Raw genomic sequence first — 13,603 nt, forward strand, 5'->3', positions numbered from 1 at the left:
TCAAACTTTGTTTAAAGTCCATAGGATGGAAATATTATTCCACACTTTTAAAGAATGGGAAGGTGAACTCTTTTTTGGGAGGGGAAGGGGATACAATGAAAAAATAGAAATGGAGCATTAGAGGAACCTTTGTTGATATACTTCATTTCTCTCTCTCAAATGTTGCTCTTAGGGAGCATTAAAATGCAGTCAAAATCCATTTCAACAAACAGTCATTAAGCATTAGTTCCCCTGCCTCCATTTCATCCTCAAAACTTCCTTGTGCTAGATTCCATTCCAGTAGAGAGGGATCTATGTCACTGTTAAGGTCATCCTCACTATTGATTATATAATATCTCTTGCAAATCACACCTTTGGTGTGTTCCACATGAGCCTTTTTGGAGCCTAATGGTTATACTGAGGAAGGGACTTGATGAGAATTTCAAGTTCTGGGTCATGATAAAGAGGCTGGCATTTATCTTCCTACCTTGGTTTGGTGGAAACTTTGATTTCATAGACTCCATTTCTGATGAAGATGAGTATTTTATCTCCTAATCAAAGGAAACAGGTCTAATAGTTGGGGTCTGCTTTGGCCTATATTCTTTCTTCTAAGCTGTGGTTTATTTAAAAAAAAAAGTTTCCAAGTGCTCTCAGAGGTAGGCTTAATAGAATATAGGATACTCAGATAGATTTGGAGACAGAAACACAAATTTGACCTCAGACTTTATTGTGTGACTTTGGGCAAGTTACTTAAATCCAAACAGTTTGCCTCAGTTTTCTTACTTGTAAAATTGGGATAATAGTGTCTGTCTTTCTCAAGGTTGTTGTGAGGACCAAAAAGATAATTATAAAGCGCTGTTTGGCCCACAATAAGAATTATATGTTAGCCTTTATTTAATGTGGTTAGAATAATAAGTAATACAGTGTTTAATAGTCTTCAAAGCCTTTTACACATATATTCACAACGAGTCAACAAGGTTGATATAACAGGGATTGTTCCCATTTTACAGATAGGAAAACTAGAATTGAAAGAATTGATTTATCCATGGTTTGTCCTGAATCTCACATTTGACATTCTTTCTGTAACATCAGCCTGCTTTTTCTCATAGGAGCCCCAGTGATGGAGATGGGCCAATCTCCCCATTCACAAATGAGGAGTCTGATGCTCAGAGAGATGAAATCTCACCCTTTCAAAGAATGAATCTAAAAATGAGAGAAAATTGAGGACTCAAAAGTGGGGAGAATATCTTTAAAACTAACTCTACTTAACACTACTCTTCTGGCATTTACCCCACCCAGCTCCATTACTTTGAATCTCAGATCTGCAGATGACCATAGGATAATCTAATACAACCTTCTCTTTTCAAGTTCAAGAATCTCTTTCCAGCTTTTCCTTTGAATAAAGAATGTCTTGCCTCTTTCCCTCACTATGCCAAAACTCCAGGTGTAATGATCAATTTTCCTCATTCCTTCATATGCACCGAAGGGATCAGAGATGTTTAGTCTGTATCTGGGTATATGAGGTAAGAAGTTCTTGTCCTCAGCCCCTTCTCTATTTTTATTTTATAAAAAGAATTTTTATTATCTTGTTCTTATTAATTTCACTTCCTAATATGCTTCCTTACCCTCCTGGAGAACCTTCTTTATACTAAAGAATAACAGGGAAAAAAGGCAGTTTATCCATAGTAACCAAGGTATTGTAAAAGTCTGACATGCAATATTCCATAGCTATTGTCCCCCACCTCTTCAAAGAAGGCAGGAAGGTGCTCTCTCATTAAATCCCTTCTCTGCTCCTCACTTCCTCCTAGTTTTTCTTTTTCCCTGAATGTTTGGGTCAGAGAGAGCTGTCATTTCTGTGTCCTGATTTTATTTACAGTTCTCAAAGGATAAGCAAAACCTTTTTCTTTTTTTTTTTCCTCTTCTGCTAAAGTTCAGCTTTGTTTCAGCCCCTGCCAAGGCTTCTAAGAATGCAATTTAAAACCAGCGCCTTTCTTTCCTCTCCTTCTCTGTGAATAAATTGCTGTTGAACATTGGTGGGTTGTAGTTAAGCCTCCATGCTTCACAGGTTGCTTAAGGACAAGGCAGCAAAACTGCCTAATTGTCTTGTGGTCCCCTGGGGGATGTGACAGTCACATCGTTTTCTAGGTGAATAATCTTTACTTCTCAGGGGAAGTTGGTCTGGTCCTGAACACTAGGGTATTTAAGCAGAAACCATGGAGGACACAGGGGAGGGGAAGCCTGGAATGGTAAGATTTTGGCTGGCTTACCTGAATCTGCGATGAGAAGATTTCTGATTTTTCTCTTTGGAGAGTGAGCTCCTATGCTACGAGCTGCTATACCTACTTGCTTTCCACACTGATGATGGACATTAGGCTTGTGTGTTTTAAAATAAGAACTTCTAAAATAGCTTAGTAATTTGCCTGAGATTCTCAGACTGGTTCCAAAGATAATTGTAGGTGCTTAGAATTGGAAGTGATAGTATGGAATATGTAACATTTCTTTAGGATAGATGAGAGCCAGAATGAGGACCACCTCATATGGAAAAGCATTACTTGATTAAAACGTTAATTTTATTGTAGTTTATTGGGTTTATTCTATATTTTAGCTTTGGTTTGGAATAGGAATCTCATGTTGTGTGGAGGCTCCGTCCACCAATGCATGCTTATAATTTGATTTTAGAAAGTTGCCAAGCCCATTGAGAGATTAAATAATTTGCTCCTGGTCTCACAGCAAGGATGTGTCAAAGAAATACCTTGAACTAAAATTTTCCTGACAACGAGGCCAGCCCTCTGCCCACTGTCACATAACCTTCATTTTATCTGTGGGTAAAAAGAATATCAGAGAGATTATGATTAGAAAAGGAGGCAGGCTGAGGTCACATAGTGAAGAAGAATAACATAAGTGCTTCAGTAGAATCCAGGAAATGTCAGGAGACCCAGAAGAAAGCACCCTTACATAGCAGATGGATGATTTTTCTGTGGCGTATTTCCTGGAGGCCATAGGTTTGAGGCCTGTCCCAAAAGAGGACAGGGTGTGGGCGGTTTGCAGTCTGAACCACTAAAAGCACATGGATGAGATTATAGATCTGTTGAAGTATGTGCTCTGTGCTTTGTTGCATATTAGAATTCTGCAGGAAGCCTTCTCTGATCCAAAATTTGCTTCGAAGCAGATCTTGTTGTTGCTGTTCATTTCTTTAAAAGAAAATGGCATCCTTTGTTTATATCACCTACATTTCTCAAAGATTCCCCTTTCCCCACTCTCAGAGAACTATACTTTATAACAAGAATAGAAAAGAAAACAAATTAGTTCAGCTAAAATAGACTACATCATCTTGACATATGCAGTGTTCCACACCTATAGTTGCTTACTTTTTCAAAGAAAGAAGAGGGAGTTCCATCTCACATCCCTTCTTTCTGGCCAAGCTTGGTTATTATTGTTCCAATATATTTATGCAGTCTAATTTTTTTTTTTTTTTTAGCTCTTCTCCAATTTTTGGTTATCAACTTTGCTTCTAGATCTTTACTGCTGCTAGCACCCTTCCCTACAAAGTATTGGCATAAATATTTTAATATGTATGGAACCTTTTTTAAAAATCCTTGAATTTCATAGACTATGCAACTGTCACTGGAATCTTTGAATCAAAGAATATGGACATTTTAGCTACTTTCTTTCCATCCATATTGCTTTCAGACCATTCATAGTTCCACCAGGAATAGATTAGTGTGCCTATATTTCCACGTTCCTTCTTACACTGACTTCTACTTTTTGATCTTTCCTATTTACAGCAGGACATTCTTAAACATTGTGATGATAAGTAAATCACTTTAAAGGAATGAACATTATTCGTGGAAAATTTTTTGGTAGCTGGGTGAAAAGCGCTGTTGGGGGTTATGTGAATTTTCATTTTTTTCCTGAGCTGACCTAAAGAAAGGAAATGCTGGAAAGCTGTGGATTCTGTTGTCCAATTCAGCCTACAGTGATGCTTTCTCTGTTCCCAAACTTGGATGAGGTGCACTGTGAAGCCAGTAGAATAAGGAAATCTAATACTCATCTTCAAAAAAGCCATAGTCTAGTTGGGTGGGCAGAGAAGACTTAGCTACAGTCTTACATTCTTTGCTATATTTGATATACAGATGATAAGTTAAGTGCTTAATGCAGACTCAAAACTTCTGTGAGCTCTCAGAAAAAGGGAAGATTGCATTGTATAGGCTAATTATAAGGGCAAGGTGGTTTGTGAGATTTTGAAGTTGGCCTTTAAAGATTGATCTAATTGTAATTAAGGGGGCAGGCATGCTGTATGGGGGAATACAATGAACAAATTTGTGGATAGGATCAGGGATAAGATCCAGGAAGAGTCACAACAAACAATCCCACCTGGAAAGTAGATAGCTAAGTTGGGAGCTTAATACAAGCATGGGCCTTGGATGCCTATTTGAAGAATTTGATCTTTAGCCTGTCATACAATGAAAGGTTTAGTTTCCTTTCAGAGACCACTTGGAGGTGGGTAGAAAGAAGGATGATTGAATTTTCTCTGTCAGCATCTTTAACATAATATGGGATTGATGACTGGGCTAATAAGGGGTGTTATTTCCTCTTTCCACTCTGTACCCCAGAAATTTTGGCAATGTTTCAGAAGGAGTAGGAAGAACCATGCTTCCCATGCCTTGGAGAGATTCATACTTTCATGCTGCTGAGCTCAGCTATTTTTTTCTTCCAATCATACTACTTGTTTCTATACTCCCCCCTGATGGTTATCATCAACTTAATATTGGTGGTGAAGAAAGACCACGCATAATTTCGCCTCCGAAGTACCTTCACTTGGACAGCTCCCTGCTCAGAGCTCCTTCCACACACCTGGATTTCTTCAAGCTCTCTATTCATCATATTTTTATCTAGTTTTCGGAAGCCAGGGCCTGTGAGTGAATAGGGAGGCACCAGCTGGCTCATTCTTTAGTCTCCCATACTTCTCTGAAAGAAGTTGTTAGTCAGAATGGGGTGGGGGGAAGGGGAGAGGAGAGGAGAGGAGGAGGAGGAGATGGAGATGGAGATGGAGATAAAGCAATGAGGATGTTCCTGTCCCAAGATGGCTTTCTCAGATACACATTGTATTCTTCAGGGGCTTTCTCTCAAGAAGCAGCCTTTCTTTGCCTTCTCTTCCTTCCCTTTCTCAGCAAACCAGAATTTTAACGTTAGGATTTCTGGAGAATGGTTTTCCTCAGGTAGTAACCTAATCAGTAAACCTTTACAATTCTTTAGGTCTTTATACTTTTCAAAGCAATTTCATGGCTTTTTTTTTTAAATAAAGAATTTTACTTTATCTTCACAACAATTCTATTACCTAATTGTATGATGCTTTTAATATTCCACTACCACTGTCTTATCTAGCTAGAGAATGAAACTGAGGCCTGAAGCAATGAAGGACTTTCCCAAGGTCACATAGTAGGTCATCTAGAGAGGCAGGCAGCATTTGGACTTCTGACTCTAAGGAAATCCAATCACTTGGATACTGGCAGAAAAGGGGGATGCAAGTTGACCAGGAAATTGGCAGTCAGTGAGCCTAAGTCAGGGAGTGGGAAAGGGAATGAGAGGGGCATTGAGATTACTTGATTTACTGTGGCCAACATTGGTTCAGGTGCCAAGAGGATACTGGTATGTTGGACTAGAATAGGAAAAGCCTTAGTTAGAACTCTCTGCTTCCTACTCACTTCCCCAATCCTGCAGTTCTTTCCTTTTCCTCCATTACATCTGCAGTCCTGAAGTTAATGTGTTGGAGGTCCATTGAACAGGAAAATACCCAGTGCACGTACATTTCTCGTAACTAGGACGTGGTTGGGCAGGGGTCCAGGGTATCTTATCTGCATGCATGGTTTTTGAGCTGCTCTGGAATTCAGGTACTGTGACTTGAGACATTTCAGGCAATAGAAACTGGAGAGAAGGGGGGAAAAAAAGTCAAGAATGTTATCTGTAGCCCTAGGAGGAGTTACAGAATCGGCCTGCCTAAGAGCAGAAAAGACAAGCAAGGGACAGACTCTTTCCCAGAAAAAGGCCCAAACTCAGCTCAATACATGTTAAATACTTTTTGAATTTGAAGTAAGGAGACAATGTGACTAGGATTTCATTACTTACGCAAATGGATTTGCTTTTAGTGGATGGAGCCGCAGCCTGAGAGCTGTTCCCATGGGGCAGTCATCGCGGTTCCTGCAGCTGAAAATGTTTTTCTAGTGTGTTAAGAAAAGGTGGTGAGGAGTTCTTGGTTTGGGGGGGGGGGGAAGGGAAGAAGGGAGACTTTGCCTTTTTTTCCCCCCCTTTCCAGGTGGAAACATTTTGGCCCACGTCAGTTGCTCCATCACATTTCAGAAAGTTGCCTGTTGAAAGGAGGGAGAGATAGGTAGGGATTAGGGATATTTTTCAAACTTGATTTGAAGGCACAGAGCTCAGCTGAAGAGAAATCCACCAACTTGGGATTGGGGTATACTAAGTTTTATATTTTCCAAGGTGTTTTTTGTGGGGTGTGAATGGACATCCATTTTTTCTTTACTTGATGTCTTGTGTTTTTCATTCCCCCTCTGTCCCAGATGCTGTCTCTCCCAGTCTCTTTGATGGCCTCCCTTGTCCCTATGTGCTGCTCCTTTTCCTTCTTTCCCCACCCCCCACCCCATTCCTTTCTGCCTCTTTTTGCCTCCTTTTGCTCTACTCCCAACTCATTTCCTCCTCTCCCTGGAGGAGTTAAGCAGGGGCGATGCCAACCCTGCAGACTGTTTGGAATAGTTTAAATGCTTTGACACTCTGGATGTACTAGATGGCAGGGGAGGCAGTTTACTGGGTAATTCATATGCAAAACTGCACTATAAATTTAAAGCCTGTCTCAGTTGCCGTGGCACCACTAAGCATTTCATCAGCGTACAGTACAGTATTTCTGCCATCTTTGTTTGCATTGCAGTGAGTCATCAAAAGTCTGTCTTGTACCAACACTCGGAGCCGTGCATTCCTCTGGCTCTGAGATTTCGCTGTTTTTAAAGCTTCAGTTTGAAGTTGGCATTTACTCCGGGTCCCTAATCAAAGACGGCTATTCATTCCCCAGAGCAGCCTGAATGTTCATCTGCATCCGGCCTGTTCATTTAGATGCCGTTCGCTGCCTGGGAGATTGGACTGGCTAATATAGCCTCAGCTCCAGTAGATACAAACGGAGGGCTGGAGACTTTCCCCCCTCCCTCCCCCTGCTGCCCCTCCACCCTGAGTGCACGCTCTCCTCCGTTTGCTGCAGTTCCCGTAGAGGCACAAGTCACTTAGCCAGCCTTTGGCGGTGACAACCTACAGTCCCGCGGTATCCTAAGGTAGGTTTGCCAGCCAGGAGATTGGGAGCCAGTAAAGTTCTTTCTCTAGAGAGTGTGTTCTTGCCTTCTCTTGGACCTAGCAGCACAGTGAGATTGCCTGTCTGGCGGCTCGTCTCTCTCCCTCGCTCCTTCTCTTTCCTTCCTTCCTGTTCCTCAGCTCTGCAGATAGAACCGGACTTAAGATTTTTTCAGAACAGAGCAGCCCTTTGTGTAGGACTTCTGGCCTTTTCTAAATCAGCTGCTTTTTTCCCCTCATAATTCTCTCTCATCTCTTTCTCCTGCTTCCCCACCCCCACCCTCATCCCCCTTTAGAATATATCATCAGGTAAACATTTCATGAGTCCCTCTGCCGGGGTTTCCTGACCAACCAGGATGTGTCTGATCCTGGTCCAGCTCTCAAAAGCTTTCTTTCCCCCCTTTCAGTACCTTTCCCTTCCTGGCAAGCTCAGGTTGGGATTTCCCCTGTAGCATCAAGCCTACTTAGGGTATTAGGGGGCAAGGGTAGGTAAAGTAAGTAACAGCATGTATCTCTGTGATCTTTTAGTTAGTTTGTAACTCATTTCCTGGTATAGTTCAGACCAAAGAGTTTGGGATTGGAGTTTTAACTGTTTGGATGCTTGATGGTTGGGGAGCAAAGTAGAATGCTTTTCAGTGCCTTAAAATAGCTTATTGGAGACCAAAGCTTTAAAAGGCCAGTAAATCTTGGATTGTTGTTGGGAAGCAAGGGATGGTTGAAAGAAGTTGTCACCAGGGAGTTGACTTGTGCTTCCAAGTTCTCCCTTAACCTTTTCCCATCCTTTTTTTTTTTTTTCCCTCCTCATTCTATCTTTTCTCTATTCATGAAAGTCTAAAAAGAACAAGGGAGAAAAATAAAACTATTAGGTGTTTTCCTTTTAGCGTAAAGGGCCTGGATGCTTTTAAAGGGAAAGAACATGAATATTTCTCTCTCTGTCACTCCCCTCCCTCCTTCCTTCTTTCCTTCCTTTTCTCCCTCCCTTTTTTTCTTCTTCCCTCCTTCCCTTCCTCCCTTTCTTTCAGATGGATACATATATGTCTCCTATCTATAGGTAGATGAGAATTGTGTTGCTACTCAGGAAGAGTGCAAATTTCCAGAAATGTTGCAGGAGAAGAAAAGAATACCATCAGTGTTGGCAGCATTCCCTGGGCCCTTTCTGAAACCAAAGGTTTCTTGTCTGGGCCACATCAAATTGCTGATCTGCAGTCTCTTGTCTGCCTTAGGTGTCTGGTAGGGGAAGTGGAGAAGGAAGGGTGGCAGTAGGAGGTGTTTGATTCTCCCTTCAAAAGCTCCATTCCTTTGCTGCTGGGATCCTTTTTGTTTCTTCTTTTAATAAACATTAGCATTGCAGGCTTGGAGATGGTTCAGAAGAAGAAGAAGAATTCAGGGAACAAGCATATAGTTAGGCCTTGGGTCTTTGGTTTTTTCCTCCTACTTTTTTGGTTTTCCTGGTCCTGCTTCAGAAGTTGGGTTTCAGGGTAACAAAGTTGCTGCCTAAGAATCTCTGGAAAGCTCTATGGTTTGGAATCACACTGAGGAAAGGACTATGGAAGCAGGGAGGTAACTAACTGGTCATAGGGGAAATGTGGGCTTAGGGAGAATACCTTCCCTCTTCTCTCTTTTAAAGCAGAATATCCATTTAATCCTTTATGGTTGGGAAGTTGGTATTCCTTCTACTACTCCAGAAGTTTTTGAACTGTGAATTTTCATGTTATTTTCAAAAATTTTCATTTCCCCAGATAAGAAACTGACCCCAATTTGTCTCCTCTTCTCCATCTCTCCCACCATCTTGAACCTCCCCTGTCCTTCTTTACAGATGTGCCCTTCTTTGGAACCAGCTGTGTTGAATGTCTAAGGTGTCCTGGCTCCTTGCCCAGTCATGTCCCAGATGTTGCACATAGAGATCCCCAATTTTGGGAACACTGTCCTGGGTTGCCTGAATGAACAGCGCCTGCTGGGGCTCTACTGTGATGTCTCCATTGTCGTCAAAGGGCAAGCCTTCAAGGCTCACCGTGCGGTCCTGGCGGCCAGCAGCCTCTATTTCCGGGACTTATTCAGTGGAAACAGCAAGAGCGCCTTTGAGCTGCCCGGCACAGTGCCCCCTGCCTGCTTCCAGCAGATCCTCTCCTTCTGCTACACCGGGAAGCTCAGGATGGCAGCCAGCGAGCAGCTCGTGGTGATGTACACGGCCGGCTTCCTGCAGATCCAGCACATTGTGGAGCGGGGCACAGACTTGATGTTCAAGGTGAGCTCGCCCCACTGTGACTCGCAGACTGCCATGATCGAGGACACCAGCTCGGAGCCCCAGAGCCCCTGCAACCAGCTGCAGCCCGGCCCTGCACCCTATGTCATGTCCCCCTCTGTGCCCATCCCGCTTCTCACCCGTGTGAAGCATGAGAACCTGGAGCTCCAGCCGGCAGCGGGCCCAGGCCTGGCCGCCAAGCGGCCCCTGGAAGCTGGGGCCCGGGATGGCTCGGGGGGCGGCGGGGCGGCAGTGGGCGGGGCGGCTCCTCTGAAGCTGTCTCGAGTCTCGTACTACGGGATGCCCAGCCTGGCCACTCTCATCCCCAACATCCAGCAGGTACAGTACTCCCAGGGTGAGAGGACCAGCCCCGGGGCCAGCAGCCTCCCCACCACAGACAGCCCCACCTCCTACCATAACGAAGAAGATGAGGAGGACGACGAGGCGTACGACACCATGGTGGAGGAGCAATACGGCCAGATGTACATCAAGTCCACAGGCAGCTACTCAGGTAACGTCCCAGAACCACCTGGCGCTCGTTTGTATTGCTGTTGGGCATTGTGCCTTCTGGAAGTCTTCCTAGACCCTCCCTGTGCTTTGGCAGATCAGCCTTGGGCTAATCTGGGCCATGAATTTGGCTTCCTGTTCTGTTTTGTTCTGGGGGGCAGAAGAGGTTAAGACCCCCAAGGTTCCATAGCTCAATGGAGCTTACAACATGACTTAAAGCTAAATTAGAAATCTAGGTCCCAGAGCTTTATTTTTTGTTGTTGCTTTTAAGTTGCCTAGTTCTTTCCCTTCCTGTAGCTATATTCTTGTTGGGCTTTAAATTTACTGGGTTTTGAGAGGAGACAGGTAAGATTTAGCAGGAAATCATACATCCTTTTTCCATGTTCTCCTACCTACATTCCTATCACTTTTTTCCAGCACTTTTCAAGAAGCTAAATGGGGGAACAAGGCTTCCCCCTCTTGCAAACGTGATGGTCTCTTCTCTTGTCATCTTTGCTCCTTTAGTCTTCTTTTGCTTAAGTGACTTTTAGGTTCAAGATGCTGGGGACTAAAGTCATCCATCATGGTGACTAGAAAAAGAAGGTAGCTGCTGGGGTAATAGCCAAAGAGACCAAGACTGTTTAGATTTGATGGCATAATGCTGTTTGGGATCTGATCCTGAAGGGTCAGGGGTTTCTCTGCTATCTATCTACTTTTCCTTGTTCCCAGGATTTTTAACTCATTTATGTTCCTTCTCTGCCAAAGGGAAAGCTAACATTGAAATTTACTCACAAAATAGCTCCGGCTTGATGGGTCTGCCTCTTATTATATCTACTTGTTCCCTTCAATGAGGAGAGGTACATGACATAGGTTCTTTTTGCTTTTTTTTTTCCTTTTTGGTGAAGTTCAGTTCTCAGGATAAGAAGAAAGGCATGTTTAGTCCCACCAAGCAATTCCGAGGTACCTACCTAATTAGTATGCAGGGCCTCGAGATGGGACACTCAGCATTTTGTGTTCTCACAATGATCAGATTGGATGGGGAAGAACTTGCATCTATAGTCTTGATGTTTGTACTCTTTAATTTGAAAGTAATGCTTTGGATGGGGGATATGGAGTAGGATGAACATCCTGAGAGGACATGCTTGTCATTCCTCCTAGTCTGCCCCTCTTCCTTAAATCCCCTTGCCAGCTCCTGTGAATGAACTAGTTAGCAACAAGTTTGAGCAGCCAGTTTCCTTTTGTTATATTTTATTTTCTGATTCTCTTCTTCCCCCCTCCCCAACATAAGACTGTGCTGCATTATTTTTAGAAAGAATAATTGTTGAGATATTTTCCTTTTTTGAATCTATTAATAATGGTGGACAGGTAAGCTGGGAAGACTGTCAGGACAGTAATGGTCTGTTTTAGGTACACCATCTGTGTAAACCCAGGATCAATTGCCTTCAGAGACCCTTATGTTTCCACTTGAAATTGAGAAGGATTGGGTGTAAAAATCCGTTTTGAAGGATACCCTATCTTTTAAGTACAGGTTCAGCATGTTGGCGATAACTGGAGTTTTGGGTCAGCAAATGGTATTGTTTGTAATTTGGCCTCAGTAATTCAGAGAATTTCTCACTTTGCCCTCCCTGAAAACAAACTGTGTTGTGCATTTATGTATGTGTGCTTGCGCGTGCAAATGCCTGCTGACAATAAGACCAATTTGGCTACGGGAGGAGAGAAATCTGTCCATCAGTGCAGTTTTATCTGCCTACCATTTTAACAGGAAGCTCATGTTATACAATTTTGGGGTGGGGGAGGATCTGCCAGTGTCAGAGGAGGGTAGTTGTACCAGAAAGATGCTTACTTCTTATAGAATATGGGAGACCGCTATGAGTAGTGCCAGGCCGGGGTTGGCATCCAGTAGCATAAGTTGGCAGTGGGCTTTGAAAGGGGGAGTGGGTGGGAGGGACGGACGGGATGGGTCCAACTAGCCTGAAGCTGCAAGATCTCCTCTGCAGCAGGCTGAAATCAAGTGGCTTACTGCCCAGACATCTAGTTTTTAATGAAATTGGTATGCCTGTTTCTCCTTTTATGAAGATCGAACTCCTAATTCAGATACGTGCTGGATTCAAACAAACCAACCCAAGCTAGAAACCAAGAGAACTGAATTCTCTACTCAACCATTACCTTGTGATGGTTGTTCAGTGTTCATTCCTGTACAATATGAGCAGTGATGATGAGGAAACTGCTTCTCATAGATGTGAAGTTGCTACACTTGTATTCCTAGTCTCTTGGGCTCAATGTGAGGAAAGGACAATGGTGAATCTTAAAATGTTAAAAGAAATGTGAATGGTTGGTATTTTTTAGTTCAAGAGCTAAGACTAGAGGTTTGGTCATGGTTCCTAGTTCATAGCTTGCCACCATGGTATATTTACTGTTTTTTCTGCACCTCAGTTTCCTTTTTCTATAAGATAGAGGGAATACTCTCAACCCATGAGCAGGGTGTTTTATAAAGATCCAGGGTGAATTCACTTTGTAAAATATGAATTGCCGAAAAGAATGTTAAATCATTATAGTCCATAGGATTATTTTAACTGAAGTTATTATTCATACTCTTACTTGAATCTTCTCATCTCCCCTTGAGAGAGACAGCCTACTCCCTTCATTATTGCATCCTTTTCACACCATTGTTTTCAAGTTAATAGTAAAATGCCACTTCCCTAAGGCAATGGTTGTGCTTTATGGTGGTTCACCAACCCTTAACTGGGTCAAGGAAATGTGGTTGTATGTATGCTTTTCTTGGTTAGAATTTTGGTTATTATTCTTGCTATCTCTTTTTGGAAAGTCAAGTCTGACCTCCTAGAAGTGTCTCTGTGGGAAGCCACTGATGACGTTAAGTCAGGAAAAGATTTTCTGGGGATGGGAATGGAATAAGTATTTTCGTCTTAGTGGTTTGCACAGTATTTTGTAGCACAGTAGGAGTACAATCAAATAGTCATCCATTTAAGTGCCCCTTCCCACTACCCTCCACATTGAACAAACAGAAAGTCTCAGTTGTATAAAGTCTGGTAAATGATATTCAGTCTATATTGGCTACATTTGAAAATTGTGTCCCTGTATTTTAAAGTTCATAGTCTCTCAGGAGGTAAGTGACATGTTTCATCTTTTTTCTTTTGGACTCATGGTTTGTCATTGCAATGATTAGAGTTCTAAAATCTAAATTGAAGTTTTTATCTAAAATGTTGCCATTGTGTACATTGTTTTCCTAAGTCTGCATCGATTGTAGATTTCAGTTTTCTCTGTCTGAAACTGTCCACTTCATCATGGCAAAATACTTTTCCATTTTCTACCTATATTAGCCATTCTCCAATAGGGCACTAATTTTTTTTTTAATAACTTTTTATTGACAGAACCCATGCCAGGGTAATTTTTTACAGCATTATCCCTTGCACTCACTTCTGTTCCGATTTCTCCCCTCCCTCCCTTCACCCCCTCCCCCAGATGGCAAGCAGTCCATTACATGTTAAATAGGTTACAGTATATCCTAGATACAATATATGCGTGCAG

At 42.5% G+C, this 13,603-nt stretch overlaps 1 protein-coding gene across 3 annotated transcripts in view; it reads left to right on the forward strand.

Annotated features, from left to right (window-relative positions):
* The window catches only part of NACC2 (NACC family member 2), a 123,918-nt gene that overhangs the window by 76,692 nt on the left and 33,623 nt on the right, over positions 1-13,603 (forward strand). For 2 of the 3 annotated variants that reach the window (XM_051980347.1, XM_051980348.1), the window contains one exon: positions 9,146-10,082. In XM_051980347.1, coding sequence (XP_051836307.1) covers positions 9,209-10,082 — 874 coding nt within the window. In that variant the 5' untranslated portion in view covers positions 9,146-9,208. The remainder of the gene's footprint in view (positions 1-9,145; positions 10,083-13,603) is intronic. The other variant, XM_051980349.1, reaches the window with a different exon arrangement.

Source organism: Antechinus flavipes, chromosome 2 (genome assembly GCF_016432865.1).
Source record: "Antechinus flavipes isolate AdamAnt ecotype Samford, QLD, Australia chromosome 2, AdamAnt_v2, whole genome shotgun sequence".
NCBI classification, from domain to species: Eukaryota; Metazoa; Chordata; class Mammalia; order Dasyuromorphia; family Dasyuridae; genus Antechinus; species Antechinus flavipes.